At 56.5% G+C, this 14,625-nt stretch overlaps 5 protein-coding genes across 5 annotated transcripts; 3 read left to right on the top strand and 2 right to left on the bottom strand.

Annotated features, from left to right (window-relative positions):
* Window positions 1–445: 445 nt before the first annotated feature.
* On the bottom strand, window positions 446–2,550 carry ASPACDRAFT_1863536 (CocE/NonD family hydrolase). Its single transcript, XM_020197821.1, has one exon. It carries the CDS (start codon window positions 2,275–2,277, stop codon window positions 505–507), a length of 1,773 nt encoding a protein of 590 aa, XP_020060232.1. The 5' UTR covers window positions 2,278–2,550; the 3' UTR covers window positions 446–504.
* A 137-nt stretch (window positions 2,551–2,687) lies between these two features.
* On the top strand, window positions 2,688–4,046 carry ASPACDRAFT_75388 (phytanoyl-CoA dioxygenase family protein). Its single transcript, XM_020204446.1, has 2 exons — window positions 2,688–3,252; window positions 3,327–4,046. The coding sequence occupies exons 1-2, from the start codon at window positions 2,927–2,929 to the stop codon at window positions 4,033–4,035; spliced, it is 1,035 nt and encodes a 344-aa protein (XP_020060231.1). The 5' UTR covers window positions 2,688–2,926; the 3' UTR covers window positions 4,036–4,046.
* Window positions 4,047–4,467: 421 nt separating this feature from the next.
* Window positions 4,468–6,658, top strand: ASPACDRAFT_112022 (uncharacterized protein). The gene is made up of 4 exons (XM_020195606.1): window positions 4,468–4,927; window positions 4,984–5,040; window positions 5,099–5,415; window positions 5,478–6,658. Exons 1-4 carry the CDS (start codon window positions 4,786–4,788, stop codon window positions 6,552–6,554), a joined length of 1,593 nt encoding a protein of 530 aa, XP_020060230.1. The 5' UTR covers window positions 4,468–4,785; the 3' UTR covers window positions 6,555–6,658.
* Window positions 6,659–7,004: 346 nt separating this feature from the next.
* ASPACDRAFT_39506 (Zn(II)2Cys6 transcription factor) lies at window positions 7,005–9,297 on the top strand (the record flags this gene model as incomplete). Its single annotated transcript, XM_020200603.1, has 4 exons — window positions 7,005–7,171; window positions 7,230–7,719; window positions 7,774–8,180; window positions 8,229–9,297. 4 exons carry the CDS (start codon window positions 7,005–7,007, stop codon window positions 9,295–9,297), a joined length of 2,133 nt encoding a protein of 710 aa, XP_020060229.1.
* A 787-nt stretch (window positions 9,298–10,084) lies between these two features.
* ASPACDRAFT_112020 (mismatch repair ATPase MSH6) lies at window positions 10,085–14,540 on the bottom strand. Its single transcript, XM_020195605.1, has 5 exons — window positions 13,970–14,540; window positions 13,854–13,907; window positions 13,615–13,780; window positions 11,168–13,563; window positions 10,085–11,079 (listed from the first exon to the last, which is right to left on the bottom strand). The coding sequence occupies exons 1-5, from the start codon at window positions 14,333–14,335 to the stop codon at window positions 10,360–10,362; spliced, it is 3,702 nt and encodes a 1,233-aa protein (XP_020060228.1). The 5' UTR covers window positions 14,336–14,540; the 3' UTR covers window positions 10,085–10,359.
* Window positions 14,541–14,625: the final 85 nt, after the last annotated feature.

Raw genomic sequence — 14,625 nt, 5'->3', positions numbered from 1 at the left:
CATCCTTCCAAGTTTTCTTGAAGTGAGTGCTACCTTCGTTAACCGAACCGCTTGATAACGATAGTTACTAACATTCGTTCCCTCCAGATGATGAAAGCCTAGCGTGTATCTTTCGATAATCTCTCCTCTTGGGCCCCAGCTGGCTCTCCTTTCGGGGTTTAAGGGCTGCTGGGAATCCCGGGATGGAGCGAGGCTGAGAAAGGCGTTCGGCACACCATACCTTGTTATTCACGGACGCGATGAAGGCATCTCTGATTCAAATTTCTACTTGGTGGTGTCAGCTGACCCGTTGGTATGACCCTTGATCGTACGCTGGGCGTACGTGCATGAGTGGGCTCTCCTTCGCTTGGTTAGATTTATGCGACAGTTACAATATATAATTCATTAATTAATCTTCTTGCTTCTACTTCCGGTATACCTACTATCACTTTCGTAGTCTGAGTACTGGCTGGTGTTTTGTTTTTCAACATTCATCGTGTGATATTTTCATAATAGTATTACATCTCAAACAAACGGCAGGATGATATGCGAAGACTGCTCTCCCCCAATGTGAACGATATGCGTCCCGTGCGACGCCAGCTCCTGAAATTCGTTATCCTCCTTGAACTCTCCCCGCAGGAGCGGGCTATTCCCATGGATCTCCACGCGCACGCTCTCCCCGGCTTCATACTCCACCCCCATCGCCCAGATTCCGATCTCCAACTTCACCACCTCGCCCGGGCTGATGTACTCGTCCCGGTCGTGAGGGTGGAAGGGAAAGTTCTCATGCAGAGATTGCTTGCGATCAATGGCGCGTCTTGACGCCCGCAGGATACCCAAAGAGCCCACGTGGAACATGAGATTGGTCTTCTCCCGTGGAGAGAGACTCTCAACGTCGTTCGGACTGACACCATGCTCTGCGATGGACGACCAGGGGATGTTCAAATTGAGCAGCGCCTTGCCCTGTGTATCAAGCTTGCGCACCAGCACATAGACATCGAGATCATGGAAATCGGGACAGGACATGTATACCACCGCTTTGGGGATGCCTGCCAGCCGGGTGCGGGTCGGGAAGGTATAGGTGAAGCTTGCACAGTCCTGATACGTCTCCGAGTTGTACGACAGCGATGAAGCTGCGCTGGGGGCCTCGGTTTGAAGGGTGCCGTCGGCGTGGAAGTACATCTTGCGATAGTCGGTGCGTGGGATGGGATAGTCCTCCGCAACGATGTCGGATAACGGAGATTGATTGAAGCGTAAGATGGTGGTTCGGACCCGCGGGGTTTGCTCCCATCCGTTGCTGGCGCCATTCAGGTAGTGGTCAAAGAAGGATGCCAGTTCATGGGCGGAGTCTTTGCAGTTCCACATGTCGTACCATTCCTGCCAGGGGCACAGCCGCAGCCACTTGTCCGCGGAGGGGATCTGAAGCCATCCGCGTAGCGAGCCCATCGTGTGCACGAAGCTGGTGTAGGAGGCCGTGATGTAGGCGGGGATTTGGATCTTGCTGAAGTCTGGTCGTTTGTCCTTCCAGTACAGAGTGTCCGCGGTCCGATTGCGCCGGTACATCTCGTGGAAGTCCTCGACGCCGCCGTGACCCTGGATGTTGTGGTCGATGATCCAGTCAAAGAGGCCAGCGTCGAAGACTCCGCCCCGGACGAATTGCTCGCGGTAGAGATCACTGCATGCCTCCCACGGGGCGATGGCTTTGAGGGATGGCGGCTGCAAGGCCGCGATGAACCACTGAACGATGGCCAGGTGCGAGTTGCCGGCCAGTCCGACATTGCCGTTGCACCAGGGCATTTTGGCGATGGCCTCAATCACATCGTAGCCATCCTCGGCTTCCTGCGTGCCCATGATCCCCACCGTGCCGTCCGAGTCGCCCGATCCACGAGCGTCTACGTTGACGATGGCGAACCCGCGCGGCACGAACTCGGCCGGATCGGGCCCCTCGAACTTCTCCAGGCCGCTGAGAACACCCTTAGGGATTCCCAGCCCCCATGGCAGGAACTTCAGTAATGTGATGCCATTGAATTTCTTCCCGAAGGGGCTCCACGCCAGAATGGCCGGGACCGGCTTGTCCGAGTTGGCGGGCCGATAGATGTCGCAGTAGAGAGTGCTGCCGTCTCGGACTTGGATTCCCACGTCGTGGGAGGCGTGGATGTCGCAGGGCAGCGGACGTGAGCCATCTTGATTCCAGCCTTGGGGGAGGATTTCCTCGCGGAAGCCAAAGGGCTGGTAGTTGTTTCTGCCCACGGTGGGCTTGTCGATCGGACGTGTTGCGACCGGCACAGGGGAAGGCATTGTGATCGGTGCCCTTCTGGTAGGTTACTGTTTGTTCCTCATGGACCAGGTGAGGGCGCTCCCCTTCTTTTGAGCACTTCCTGGTGCGCCGGTTCTGAGCATGCTTGCCCTTCCCCACGCCAGATGGGCCCCACCGGTAATTGAACTTCACCGTGTTCCCAGTTGCAGCTATCCTCCGGTATCTGACAGCCGGGTTGTGGACATTTGGAGCTGGCTGAGGCTGTCATTAGCGTGGGATGGATGGTTCATGGTTCGCCACCTCGGCCGAGTTTGTTGTACAGTACTTAAATCCATAGTTTACTCCCAAATGGCTCGGCGGGCGAGTTCGGGTGAGATTGTCATGGATCCTCCACCATCTCTGGATTCTCCACTTCCACAAGATTCCCAGTCCTGCTGACCACCCCCACACTCAACAAAGCCACTAGACCAGATCAGCTTGAGCAACTATGTCGCAGTCCTTCGGAGGAGGGTCAATTCGACCGCGTACTCTCTGGTACCAGGAGCCGCCAAGTCGGATTTCGGTCCCAATGGCATGACTCTCCAGAGAGGCTATAGAAAAGGCCGAATGATACCCTCCTCCCGCCGTCACTCAAGATTTCCACATCCATAGTTTCCACCTTGCTTGCTAACATACATACGATCTCACATTATGGCCCCCTCCCGCATCGATACGCCCGAGGCCACACCGGTGGCGCCGACCAAGCTCCAGTCGAGCCAGAACCCGAAAACCCAGTATGGCGACTTCCGCGACGAATTCTTCCGCAACGGCTACGCGGTCATCAAGGGCGCCTTGACGCCGGAGCGCGCGCAGGAATACCAGAGCCGGGCGCTGGACTGGCTCGAGTCCTTCGGGCTGGGATTCGACCGGCACGACAAATCCACCTGGAAGAAAGAGAACCTGCCGCAGAGCTGGAAGGGCGGGATGTACCTGCACTTCTCGGCGGCGCACGAGAAGTACGTCTGGGACGTTCGTTGGTACGTGATTCCCCCCTCTTTCAGTCATATCCACCCCCGAACATCGACTTGAATACTGACACTGCTGCACGCAGTGAACCCGGCGTGATCGCCCCATTCGCCAAACTCTGGGAAACGGACGAGCTGGTCGTCTCCTTCGACACGGTGAACATCACGCTCCCGCAGTCGATCGTCGGCGAGTACGACTCCAAGCCGTGGCCGCACGTGGACCAGGCGCCCGAGCGGTCGGGCATGCAGTGCGTGCAGGGGATCGTGAATTTGTCGGAGGCTGGCCCCGCGGACGGCGGGCTGGTGGTGATGAAGGGGTCGGCGCCCCTGTTCGACGAGTTCTTCGCGGCAAACCCCGTGACGGGGCCGACGCCGTGGCGCACGGCCAAACACAAGGACTTCCACCCCTTCTCCGAGGCGGATCTGGAGTGGTATACCTCGCGCGGCTGCGAGCTGGTCAAGGTCTGCGCCGAGCCCGGGGACCTCATCATCTGGGACTCGCGGCAGGTCCACTGGGCGCGGTTCGGCGAGTCGGAGGTCGTGCGCACCATCGTGTATGCGACCTACACGCCCGCGGCGTGGATGACCGACGCGGACCGCCGCACCAAGGCGGAGCTGTTCGAGCACTTCGAGACCACCACCCATTGGCCCCATACCAATCTGTATACTCATGGTAAGGCGACGGTGACGGTGGATGGGGAGGAACGCGTTGATCCGTTGGAGAGAGATGAGCCCCTGACGAAGCCGGTGCGGACGGAGCGGTTGTTGAAGTTGGCGGGGGTGATTCCTTACTAGATCTTGTGTTTTGTTTTGTTTTATGTAGTTTGAGAATGATACTCCTGTTATGATTGTGATTTGGATTTTCATTGCTCTAAGGCGTACACAGTAGATGTCCATTCATCCTAATTGGACTATATTCCGGAGCAATTCCTCGGTAAGCAGTCTGCCGTTAATGCCGGTGTATACTAAGGACGAAGACGGACGACGGAGGTAGTCTAGCATCCAAACCGTTAGAAGCAAAAGTGGATCACGTCGAGATAGGTCTGGTCTGGTCAACACGTGGCCATCCCCAGGTTCGCACCGAGTTTTGCCCCCCAAGTGCCGTGCACAGACTCTAGTCCCAGCCGATGCAATCCATCCATGGTAACTTGCCTGGTAAGCGAGCGCAACTCAACCCGCTTCGGGCGAGCTCGGGTGAGATGATCCATCCACTAAACTTTTCCCTCCCACTCACTTCCCCAGTCCTCAACAACCGCTATCATACTCTCGGCTCCACGTTCAATTAACTCTTCCCCACCCTGTCAGTGACGCCAATGACCACCTTGGAGTTATCAACCCTACATGACAAGGGAGGGGGGGAAGAGGGCCGGGTGCAAGGGTATACCCCGTGGGGTAAGTTTACTGTCTGGGAGGCGAAAGTGCTTCTTCTTGGTGGAGGAAGGGAGGAATTCTCAGATATATCTGCATTGCATCGCCTGGAACGGCGGATGATAACGCATTAGACTGGAGTTCTCTCGCAGCAGAGAATCGATCCGCAATTCAGTCATGGATACCAAAGACATCGACACCACGCACGAGGAAGTGGTCAAGCCGGCCGCCCCAGACCAGCTCCAGCCACTGGGCACGGTCAAGCTGGTCGAAGATGGCGAAGTCGTGTTGATTCCCACCCCTTCACCCGATCCACGAGGTATGGATGGACTTGCTCAACGATCGATCAGGAAGGTGAGGGCTAACACGCCGCAGACCCTCTCAATCTGCCCCAGTGGCATAAGTGGGTCATTACCTTTGTGCTGGGAATGTGTGAGTTGTGGCTATCATCACCCAACCTGAAATGTTGGATCTAACTGCAGAGGCACAGTCTCCGTCTTGGGAGTTCTTTTGACCTCCGGAATGGGCCCCTTCACCACGACGATGGCCGCCTACTACAACTATGACCCGCGAACGAACGACCTCATGACCTACCCGACTCTGTTCATGGGAATTGGGAACCTGATCGCTATGCCGCTGGCCATGGCCGTCGGGCGGAGGCCGATCTTCCTTGCCTCGGCTCTGATTCTCACGGTAGGGTCCATCTGGTGCGCTGCGAGTAAGAGTCTAGGATCGCACATCGCCGGACGGGACATTCTCTCACTGGCGGCCGGTCAATCGGAGGCCTTGTGTCCGCTGATCATTCAAGTAAGCCAAACACCAAAGACCCATCTCAGTCTCTGGTCAATCACTAAGTGGGCTCGACACAGGAAATTCACTTCGTCCATGAGCGCAGCAGCAGGCTTGCCTGGTTCAGTGCCATCCAGTCGATCGGATCCGCAGCGCTGACGATCGCGACATCCTACCTCGTCATCGCTCTGGGCTGGCGGTGGTGGTACGGGATCTTCGCCATCGCGAGCGGCGTGGTGTTCGTGGTGGCCCTGTTCTTCGTGCCGGAGTCCCTGTACGACCGGCCAACCGATGCCTTTGAAGGCCGCGTCCACATCCACCACGAGGGGCAAGAGCTTAATGTCTTGCGCGCAACGACCAAGCACCCGGTCGCCCTGGACTACACGCGGTACCAAGCCCGAACCTTCCGCCACAGCATGAAGATCTACCACGGCCCCGCCAACTGGGGCGCCGCGGCGCTGTGCTGGAAGCACATGGCCCAGTGCATCCTCTTTCCCGGGGTGCTGTGGGTCGTGCTGATGAACAGCATCTCCCTGGGGATCTATGTCATCGGCGTCACCGAGTACGCACAGTTGCTGGCCGCGCCCCCCTACAACTACCCCGACACCAGCCTGGGTCTGGTTCAAGGCGGCCAGATCGTGGTCTCGATGCTCATGGTGCCGATCTTGGGCTACGGCGGCGACCGCCTGCACCGGTGGATCGCCAGTCGCCGCGGCGGCGTGGTGGCGCCCGAAATGCGTCTCATCCCGATCATACTCCCCATTGCGGTCGTGCTGATCTCCACGATTATTTACGGTCGCGCGGGCTCGCATCCGGCCGACTGGTCGTCGTGGGCCATCGTCACCACATTCAATGGCTTGTATTTCGGCTACATCGGGATCATCCTGAATGGGTTCACCTATACGCTGGATAGTTACGGTGAACGCGCCGCGCCGATCCTGGTCCTCATCTGTGCGATCCGTGGATTCATCTCGTTCGGGATCTCCTTCGGTATTACGGAATTCATCGCGCAGAAGGGCTTTCAGGGTAGCTTCGAGATCTGCGCGATCATCATGGGGGTGATCTCGGCCCTGGGGCTGCCAGTGGTTATCTTCGGGCCGAAGATCAGGTCGCTGACGATGAAGTATGCGGTTGATGGTAAAGGTGTAGAAATCTGATTAAGAATGAGCTAGAGCATGGCCAAGGTTAATGTTGAAGCGAGGGTACTGCTCTATTGTTTGTTGAATGCTCTTGGTGAACAGCATTTGAATAATGTAATGATAATAAAAAAAATGGTAAAATGAGTACTTGTACGTAGTTACTCGTACGTGTACCAAGAAAAAAAACACCCCGCTTTTGTGGGGAAGGCACAGCTGAACCCCGGATTTTACCACAAACGGCAGGAGCGATGGTCACATGGCACCTGCCAATCTCTTAGCAACTTATAAGTTAGTCCAAGTAATAAAAACTCACCCGCGCTCACCCGAAGTGTACAAGGTTCGAACATTATACTCTCGGATTACACTCTCATTACACTTACTTCCCTGAATAGCAGAACCCCTCAATTCATGTCAAGTCCGAAACAGCCAACCAAAAAGTCCTAGTTCCGAGAGCCATCTCCACCCCTCATGCCCCAGCACATGCGCGAGACCCAGCGAGTGCCTCGCACGTGCATCCAATGTGCGCGCCGTAAAGTCAAGTGCTCCAAGAAGATCCCCTGCGACGCCTGCATCCGGCGCGGCGAATCGGCGGCCTGCGCACGAGAAGTCGTCAAGGTCCATGGCAAGGTGACTGTGTGAGCCCTACCTATTCTTCTAGTGGAGGGCGCGGTTCCTGACCAGCGAATACCGTAGTGCTGTGGACGAAGAAGACTCGGATGAGAGCGAAGCGACCCTCAATTCCAGGCTGGTGCAGGAGAACCTCAGTCTCAAAACCCGCATCCGCCAACTGGAGTCCGTCCTCCAACGGCCCGAGGCGGAGGCGCTGAAGCTCGAGGCAGATACTGAGATCTTCCGGCCGGTGCCTGCGGCAGAGCAGTCTCATTCTTCAGCGAAGATACTGAATGACTTCCAGAGGCTACCGTTTGGGCTTTTGGCTGAATCATTGCACGATGGAGGGGTCGATCCTCTTCGTCCGCGAGACGATCATGTCCTGATTATCCTGCCGGCGCGGCACTGGAGTGAGGTGATCGTGCGGTTCTCGCTCACGCATTTGGCGTGGGTTCACTGCGCCCTGGAGCCGGCAGTCTTTGGTGAGGAGCATCGTGCGTTCTGGGATCAGTTGATAGACACTGGGAACTCGAAGGATCACGGCTGGAATGCGGTGTATTTGAGCGTGTTAGCTGTAGGTGACCTGCCGTCATGCAAGGTCCAGCGCTTGAGACTGACGTTTCACTAGGTAGGGGTATATTTCATGAACGATGAGATGATTGAGGGCTTCCAGTTCTTCCACGAGAGCTATCTGACGGGGAGATCGGGGGAGATGTCACTCAGCAGGATGACCACGCAGTTGTGTCGAATTTGGTGCGACGCTACTGTCAAGGAGTTGGAGCACGCTGATTACGTCAGTAAGCCCAGTGTCTTGACGGTACAAGCCCTTACAATCCTCAATATCGTCCACAAGAACCTCGGACAGTCTAGTCGAGAGTATATTCTACACGGATTGGCTGTGAACGTGGCTAGACTGGTCGGCTTGGATCGTCTTGGGGAAGGCTGTGAGATACCTCACTCGCTGCGAGACATCCAGGCTGATACGCCTATCAATGTATATCGACGACTGTGGTGGACTCTGGTGATTGTCGATTGGTGGGTATTGGCCTTCCTTGGAGCGCGCTCAACGCTTACTGTCGTTAGGATGACTGTGTGGTCTCGTCCAATCTCAATCCACCCTGGGTCATTCACGACGATACTAGAGACCAGCGATGAATCTTATACACCGGACTACTCGAGTGACTCCGACGTATCGTCCCCTTTTGAGTATCACAAGGCCATGGCACAACTAGCTGCCACCATGCAAAACACGGTCAGATCAATCAAGGAGTGGAGCGGCAGCACTGTACAGGCTTCCGTTAAAGAGATTGACTCTGTGGCGTCCTCCTTCCCACGCCATCTCTTCTACGATGGGACAGACACACCCGGAGTTCCGCTCGAAGGAGTCCCATCATGGATGAATGTGCAGCGCTTCTTGGTGTGGAACCTCCTCGACACGTGGCGGATTAATCTCAGCGTTGCCCTCATCCCCCAGCTACTGGGCAACCCCAACGCAACCCACGAATTGGTCCACGCAAGCGCTGTATCAGCAGCCAAACGTATCCTGCAGCGGAGATACCACGACCCCTGCTCTCACTTCCAGAAATTCTGGGCCGTAGCGTGCTCGGCGGTAACGGCCGGCACCTTTCTATGCCTCGACCTGATCTGTTTCGGGCATTTGCGATCCCCAGCCGAGATCACCCAGGCTAAAGAATTGATCCTCGTCAGCATCGAGCTGTTAGAGTCGTCATACACGGAGACACGGCACGGTGCTTTGCTCGTGCTGCGGCGACTGGCGTATCTCCATGACATCCTACATCAGCGCCATGCGATCGACCAACGCGCTTTCGCGAATATCATGAAATTGATGGCCTCTCCGCGTCTGTGGACCTCTGTTGCCGATACGGAGTCGACTCTGAATTTTCTGTTCGGTGGATCGGACTCGTATAGTAGACCAGGTGAGGGGCAAGTGCCTGTCGTTGATGACACGGGCCATCGTGGGACTACTCTGCTGCACGGGAGTTTCAGCAGAGAAGGGTTCGAGCCTTTTCCGTGGGAGCCAGCGTCGATTCCGGATTTTGAAGATCTGTTCGGGGCATCCGAGCTGATTGACATGTCGTTGCCATGGATTGATCCGGCGACGTTGATGGCGTTCACGAATCATGTTCCATAGAGCCGAGACAATGCATAGAAGCTACAATGACGAATCTGCTGTAAGAAATATAAGCTGTGCGCTGCTTCTTACCTCCCTGAAGCGGGGGGAGAGTGTAGAGCGTTCTGATTGTAAATGCCATAAGATCCTGCAGGATTGGGGATGTCTCTTTATTAAGGGGGAGGTTAAGCTCCGTGGAGTACTCACTTTATGAAGGAACATGTGGTTGAGAAAAGAGACATGACGGTATAGAGAGGGTGTTGTTGAATAACGGTATGTGACATGGGGTTTGAGGACAAGGGGAAGGGGGAGCAAGAGGACAATGCTTTTGATTCGGGGCCATATGCCTCACTGCCTTCAGTCGATCAGGTAGAAGGGGGGTTGGGCTGCTAAGATCAGCTTCTGGGGTACCTCTCTGCCTGGCTGTCTTTGATCCGTGTAGGGATGGCACATCACAGCTTCCGGGGGATTTAGCACCTTCTGCTGGATCTTTGAAGTAGATTCTGGTTCGTTGCGTTGTGGTCTGTGGGTTGAGAAGGCTTGGAGGGTGAAGCTTATGTTGTCTGCTAGGTATAGTAGCACTGAGATCAACGGTGAGGGCTGGAGGCGAGTGGGTTAGATGCGGATGGGTAGAGGGAGAACTGAGTAAGGAAACCAACCGTCAATACTTCCCAACCTACAATACTAACCTATCTACCTATGAAGTACCAGTGGAAGGGCCGCGCGGAAGCATTAAGACCTGCGCATCTGGCCGGACTTCGATAGTCCAACAATGGAATTTGAATTGCGTGGGTTTGTTGCCTGTCCTACTATTCACACCCGTCCCTATTCAGAAAGACCATCTTATATTCTTAGAGTCAGCTACCTGATAGTTATATAACCCGAAAACGCTCTGTAGACTAACTCCCCTAGAAATTTTATCTCCAGCCGACTTGCCAGAGTAAGACCCACGGAACGCCACGAACACCGAAAAATAAAAGCCCAACAGCCGATGAAAAGACCAGGGTAAGAGCGTCGAACATAGCCACAGTACATCTTCCGACATAGAAGAGCAGCTTAGAAGGGAAGCGCACTCGCGATGCCTTACAAAGCCTCGATCGCGCGTCGTAACACCTCCAGACTCCGCTCACTCACCCCGACCTCGCCTTCCTCCACTACACGAGCGTCATCATCCTCCCGCAAAGCCCACGCAACATCACTCCACCACCCCATCCCCACAACGGCCGTCGCACCGTCCCCTTTCCCCTTCCTCCGCTCCAGACTCTCCGTCAACCGACTCGTATGCTCCCACTGCTTCGCCGCCACCTCGGCGCGCTCGATCACCTTGCCGGGGATCCCGCACATGGACGCGCAGTGCATGCCAAAGCTGCCCTCGGCGACCCCCGGTTCGAGCTTGTACAGGAAGGTGACGCGGCGCTCGGCCTCGTCGACGTCGATGGCCATGCGCTTGGGCGCGATCTCCGGGTGGTGCTCGAACTCGGCGGCCAGGGAGTGGTAGTGCGTGGCGAAGAAGCCCAGGGCGCCGATGTGGGTGGCCACGTGGTGCAGGACGGCCTGGGCGACGGCCACGCCGTCGTACGAGGAGGTGCCGCGGCCCAGCTCGTCGAGGATGACCAGCGAGCGCGGCGTGGCCTCGGCCAGGATCTTCTTCGTTTCGGATAGCTCGACGAAGAAGGTCGACTGCGCGGCGAAGATGTTGTCGTTGGCGCCGAGGCGCGACATGATCCGGTCGCATGGCGTCAGGGTGGCCGAGGTGCAGGGCAGGTAGCAGCCGATTTGGGCCATGATCACGGCAATACAGGTCTGTTTTGGGTCAGTTAAAGTTTGCTTTCCTTCAACGCGCTGGAGGCTCACGGGGATAGTGATACTGGGGAGGGGATTAGGGCCATACCATGCGAAGAACGGTGGATTTACCGGCCGCGTTGGCACCGGTCAAAAGGTCGATGTTGGGCCGGGGCCCGCCGAGACGGACGTCATTCGGGATGAAGTCGTCGACCGAGGACAACAGGCACGGGTGGCGCAGCTCTTCGAACTCGAGCACGCTGCGCTCGTCGTTCACAAACGTAGGGCGGCAGCTGGGGTGGCCCAGCGACGAGGATGCCTTGGCCAGACTGATCAGGCAGTCAAGCTGCGACACGATCCGCACCGCCGCCAGCCACGTGGCGTAGTTCTCGTCAAACCGGGCATAGAACCGGCCCGCAACCTCCTTGACGATCTGGCTGTGCGTCTCCTGCGCCTCCTGCAGTTGGCGGATGAGTGTCCGCAGCTCGGGGAAATAGTATCGTTTCACCTGCTTGGTGGCCGACATCTGGTCCCAGTTCTTCGGGATGTTCTTGATCTTGACGGGCACTTCGAGCTGGTAGATCTCCTTCCCGTTGTTGCGGTAGCAGATCGCCGTGGAGCCCAGCTCGCGCCGGTGTTTCTTGAGGAGGTTGTCGAGCTGCTGGTGGATCTGTTCGATGTGCCCCTGAGAACTGTCAAAGTCTTCCTCCACCCCAGGCTTCGGGACCAGAATGCCGTTCTCTCGAGCTTTGGTGCGGTCAAAGGCCGTCTTCCAGTACTCGAGCATGCTGTTGAGGTCCGGCATCGCATTGATGAGCTGTCCGATTATACCTTCCCCAGAGCCGCTATCTTGAAGAAGACTCATGGTGTACTCAATCTGCTCGAAGCCTTCAAGGACACGAACAAAGTCCTGGGCCTTGCAGTTGGCTGCGTGGATCCGCGAGATGAGTCGCTCCAAGTCAGGCATCTTGGTTAATTGAGAAGAGAACTGATCCCGAACGCTCGAGTCGGCGTTGAGCGCGTCCACCGCGTCCAGTCGAGCGTTGATCTTCTTCGCATCCACCAACGGATGGCACACCCACTGCTTGAACATACGCTTGCCGAACGGTGTGATGCAGCGGTTCAGGAGCTGGAACAAGGTCCCATCGGAGGTTCCGTCGAAAGAGTTGGCGAAAATCTCCATGTTGATCAGAGTCTGCCCGTCCAGCACCAGGCTGGAAGCCTTCTTGATGGGGTCGTACGAGGCAAAGTTGCCGATGGTGATGAGGTCACGGTCGAGCTTGAGGATCCGGAGATATTGCACCAGCGCCCCAAAGGCAGACATCACCAGCTCTTTGTCCCGGGCCTCGCGCAGAGCCTCAGGCCACGCCTGCAGGTTGTCCCCATCTTCACAGACGAAGTAGTCGCTCGCATCAAGTTCGCGGACGGTGATATCGCCTTCCCAAAATTCCTTCCTGGGTTTCAAGTAGTTCCAGATAGTTGTCGGACCAGTATTGTTCTTCAGGATGCGGAGTGCTTTGGTGGAGACGGTGGATTTCTCGAGCAACAGTTCCTGAGGACGCGTCTGCGCCACGAAGGTCTCGAACTTGGTCATATCGGCGTCATCGACAAACTCCGACAAGAAGAATTGGCCAGTTGCAGTGTCGACGAAGGCCAGTCCGAAAGCTGGACGATCCTCAATAAGTGCCTCCTTGATGGCGACGCAGTACGTAGACATATCGTCTTGAAGCATCGAGCCTTCGACGAGTGTACCCGCAGTCAAGACGCAAGCCAACTCTCGCCTAATCACCTTGTCCTCCTTGCCGGCCTTCTTCTTGCCATCTTTCCCGTCTCTTTCGCGCATCTCCTTGCCCAAAGCCGACTCGATCTGGTCCACCCGAGCGATCTTGAAGCCCTTGGCAACGAACTGATTGGCCCAATGGTCCAGACTCATCTCCGGGACACCCACCATGCGCATGTTCACGCGATCGGTCAGCTTCAGGTCAAAGAGCTGGTGGCCAATGGTGGCGTCGTTCTCATAGAGCTCGTAGAACTTGCCCTTCTTGAAGAACACTACAGTGTCCCAGAACTTCTGTTTGATCTCCCAGTACTGCTTCTCGAACGGGGAGAACTTGGACCAAGCCAAGGGAGGTATATATAGGGTCCGAGGGTCATACTCCGGATGACCGATGGGATGGCCATCGATGTCTCTAAGATTTGCCAGCCAGGCGTATCGCTGCTCCGGCTCGGTAACGTGTGCTTTCTGCTTGCCGTTACTGGGACGCTTGGGCGTCGTGGGTGCCGTCCGTTGTTGCCGGGGTTCGGAGTGTTCAGGGTCATACGTCCATTTCATCGCCGTGCCGCCGGTCGCTTCGGGGATGTCCAAATCAAGATCCTCATCGTCGTCGGGCGTCTGCAACGGCAGAGGGGATGACTTGCTCTTGGGACGAGCAGCCGGTTTCGTGCGCCTCTTGGCCGGCTTTGCCTCCTCGTCCGAATCATCGGCGACGATGAAGTCGTCCAGATCTAGGCAATGTCAGCGCTTGTAAACTATACCACGTAGAGCTTTGAACCAACCATAATCAGAATATTCCTCGCCATCTGCAGCCTCCTTGAACTCATCCTCACTCTCTACAGCCACCTTTTGACGCTTGTTGCGACTACTGCGGCCGGGACGGAAGATCTTCTCGTCGTCCTCCTCGCCTTCGGAATCCGATTCAAGATAATTGACCTTCTTCCTAGCCTTTTAGCAGCATCACATCCGTCAGCCCAGCACTTTTACACGTCCAATACGCCGAATTCCAAGGATCTCTTACCCGACGCGACGGAGACGTGAACGTCTGCTGCTGATCACCACCACCAAGCTGCATCTCCCCAACAAGTCAGTCACACCAAAACATCCAATTACTAACTTGAAGCGAGCACACCATACCTGCACCGCACCCTGCTGTTCCTCATCGTCATCCTCCTCAGGTATCACGAGATCACTACTAGGCACCGGCGTCAGGTCCTGCTTGAAATGGGGCACACGCTGCTGCAGCGGCTTCTTCTTCTCGGTACTGCTGCTGCTGGTGTTGGCTCCCGCGCGCTGGATGGAAGCCCGTTCGGCGGGCGAGGAGGCGGGCTCGACAACCTTGCGAGCCGTCGAGGGGGTCGAGGGCGACGACTTCTGGAAAAATCCGAGGATGGACTTCTGGCTCTTCATGTTCTGCGTGCTGGAGGTGGTTCGTTTCAGCGCCCGGGATGGAGGCGTCGCGGTCGGAGGAGGGGACGATGCGGCGGGGGCTCCTTTGGCCATTCTGGAACGGGGGTTCCGGATAGTATCTAGATGAATTTGTCTTTGTGGGATGTGCGCTTATATCATGCTGCGATGGATGATCGGAGGAAGGGAAGAAGGGTCAATTCCACACACTGGGGGGTGAGATGTTTTGGGGAGAGAGATCGGGAAGGGCGGCCCTGGACTGGGGGATGGGCGCGGGCGATAAGGATATGGACGTGCGGGCCGTCGCGCGTCGGACGCGTTGAGTGGTTTTTGGGAAGGTCTTTTGTGCCATCACTCACCGCCTTGGCTGTCATACTATCAACACT

Source organism: Aspergillus aculeatus, assembly GCF_001890905.1.
Source record: "Aspergillus aculeatus ATCC 16872 unplaced genomic scaffold ASPACscaffold_2, whole genome shotgun sequence".
Taxonomy (NCBI): domain Eukaryota; kingdom Fungi; phylum Ascomycota; class Eurotiomycetes; order Eurotiales; family Aspergillaceae; genus Aspergillus; species Aspergillus aculeatus.
This window is presented reverse-complemented; position numbering and strand designations above follow the sequence as displayed.

Excerpts from the sequence above, each read along its gene's own strand:
- ASPACDRAFT_75388 (XM_020204446.1), top strand. The coding sequence starts at position 2,927 with ATGGCCCCCTCCCGCATCGATACGCCCGAGGCCACACCGGTGGCGCCG. Across the intron at positions 3,253-3,326 it reads TACGTCTGGGACGTTCGTTG|TGAACCCGGCGTGATCGCCC; the intron begins GTACGTGATTCC and ends TGCTGCACGCAG.
- ASPACDRAFT_112020 (XM_020195605.1), bottom strand. The coding sequence starts at position 14,335 with ATGGCCAAAGGAGCCCCCGCCGCATCGTCCCCTCCTCCGACCGCGACG. Across the intron at positions 13,908-13,969 it reads AACAGCAGGGTGCGGTGCAG|ATGCAGCTTGGTGGTGGTGA; the intron begins GTATGGTGTGCT and ends CTTGTTGGGGAG. Across the intron at positions 13,781-13,853 it reads TCACGTCTCCGTCGCGTCGG|GCTAGGAAGAAGGTCAATTA; the intron begins GTAAGAGATCCT and ends TGCTGCTAAAAG.
- ASPACDRAFT_112022 (XM_020195606.1), top strand. The coding sequence starts at position 4,786 with ATGGATACCAAAGACATCGACACCACGCACGAGGAAGTGGTCAAGCCG. Across the intron at positions 4,928-4,983 it reads CCCTTCACCCGATCCACGAG|ACCCTCTCAATCTGCCCCAG; the intron begins GTATGGATGGAC and ends AACACGCCGCAG. Across the intron at positions 5,041-5,098 it reads TACCTTTGTGCTGGGAATGT|TCTCCGTCTTGGGAGTTCTT; the intron begins GTGAGTTGTGGC and ends GCAGAGGCACAG.
- ASPACDRAFT_1863536 (XM_020197821.1), bottom strand. The coding sequence starts at position 2,277 with ATGCCTTCCCCTGTGCCGGTCGCAACACGTCCGATCGACAAGCCCACC.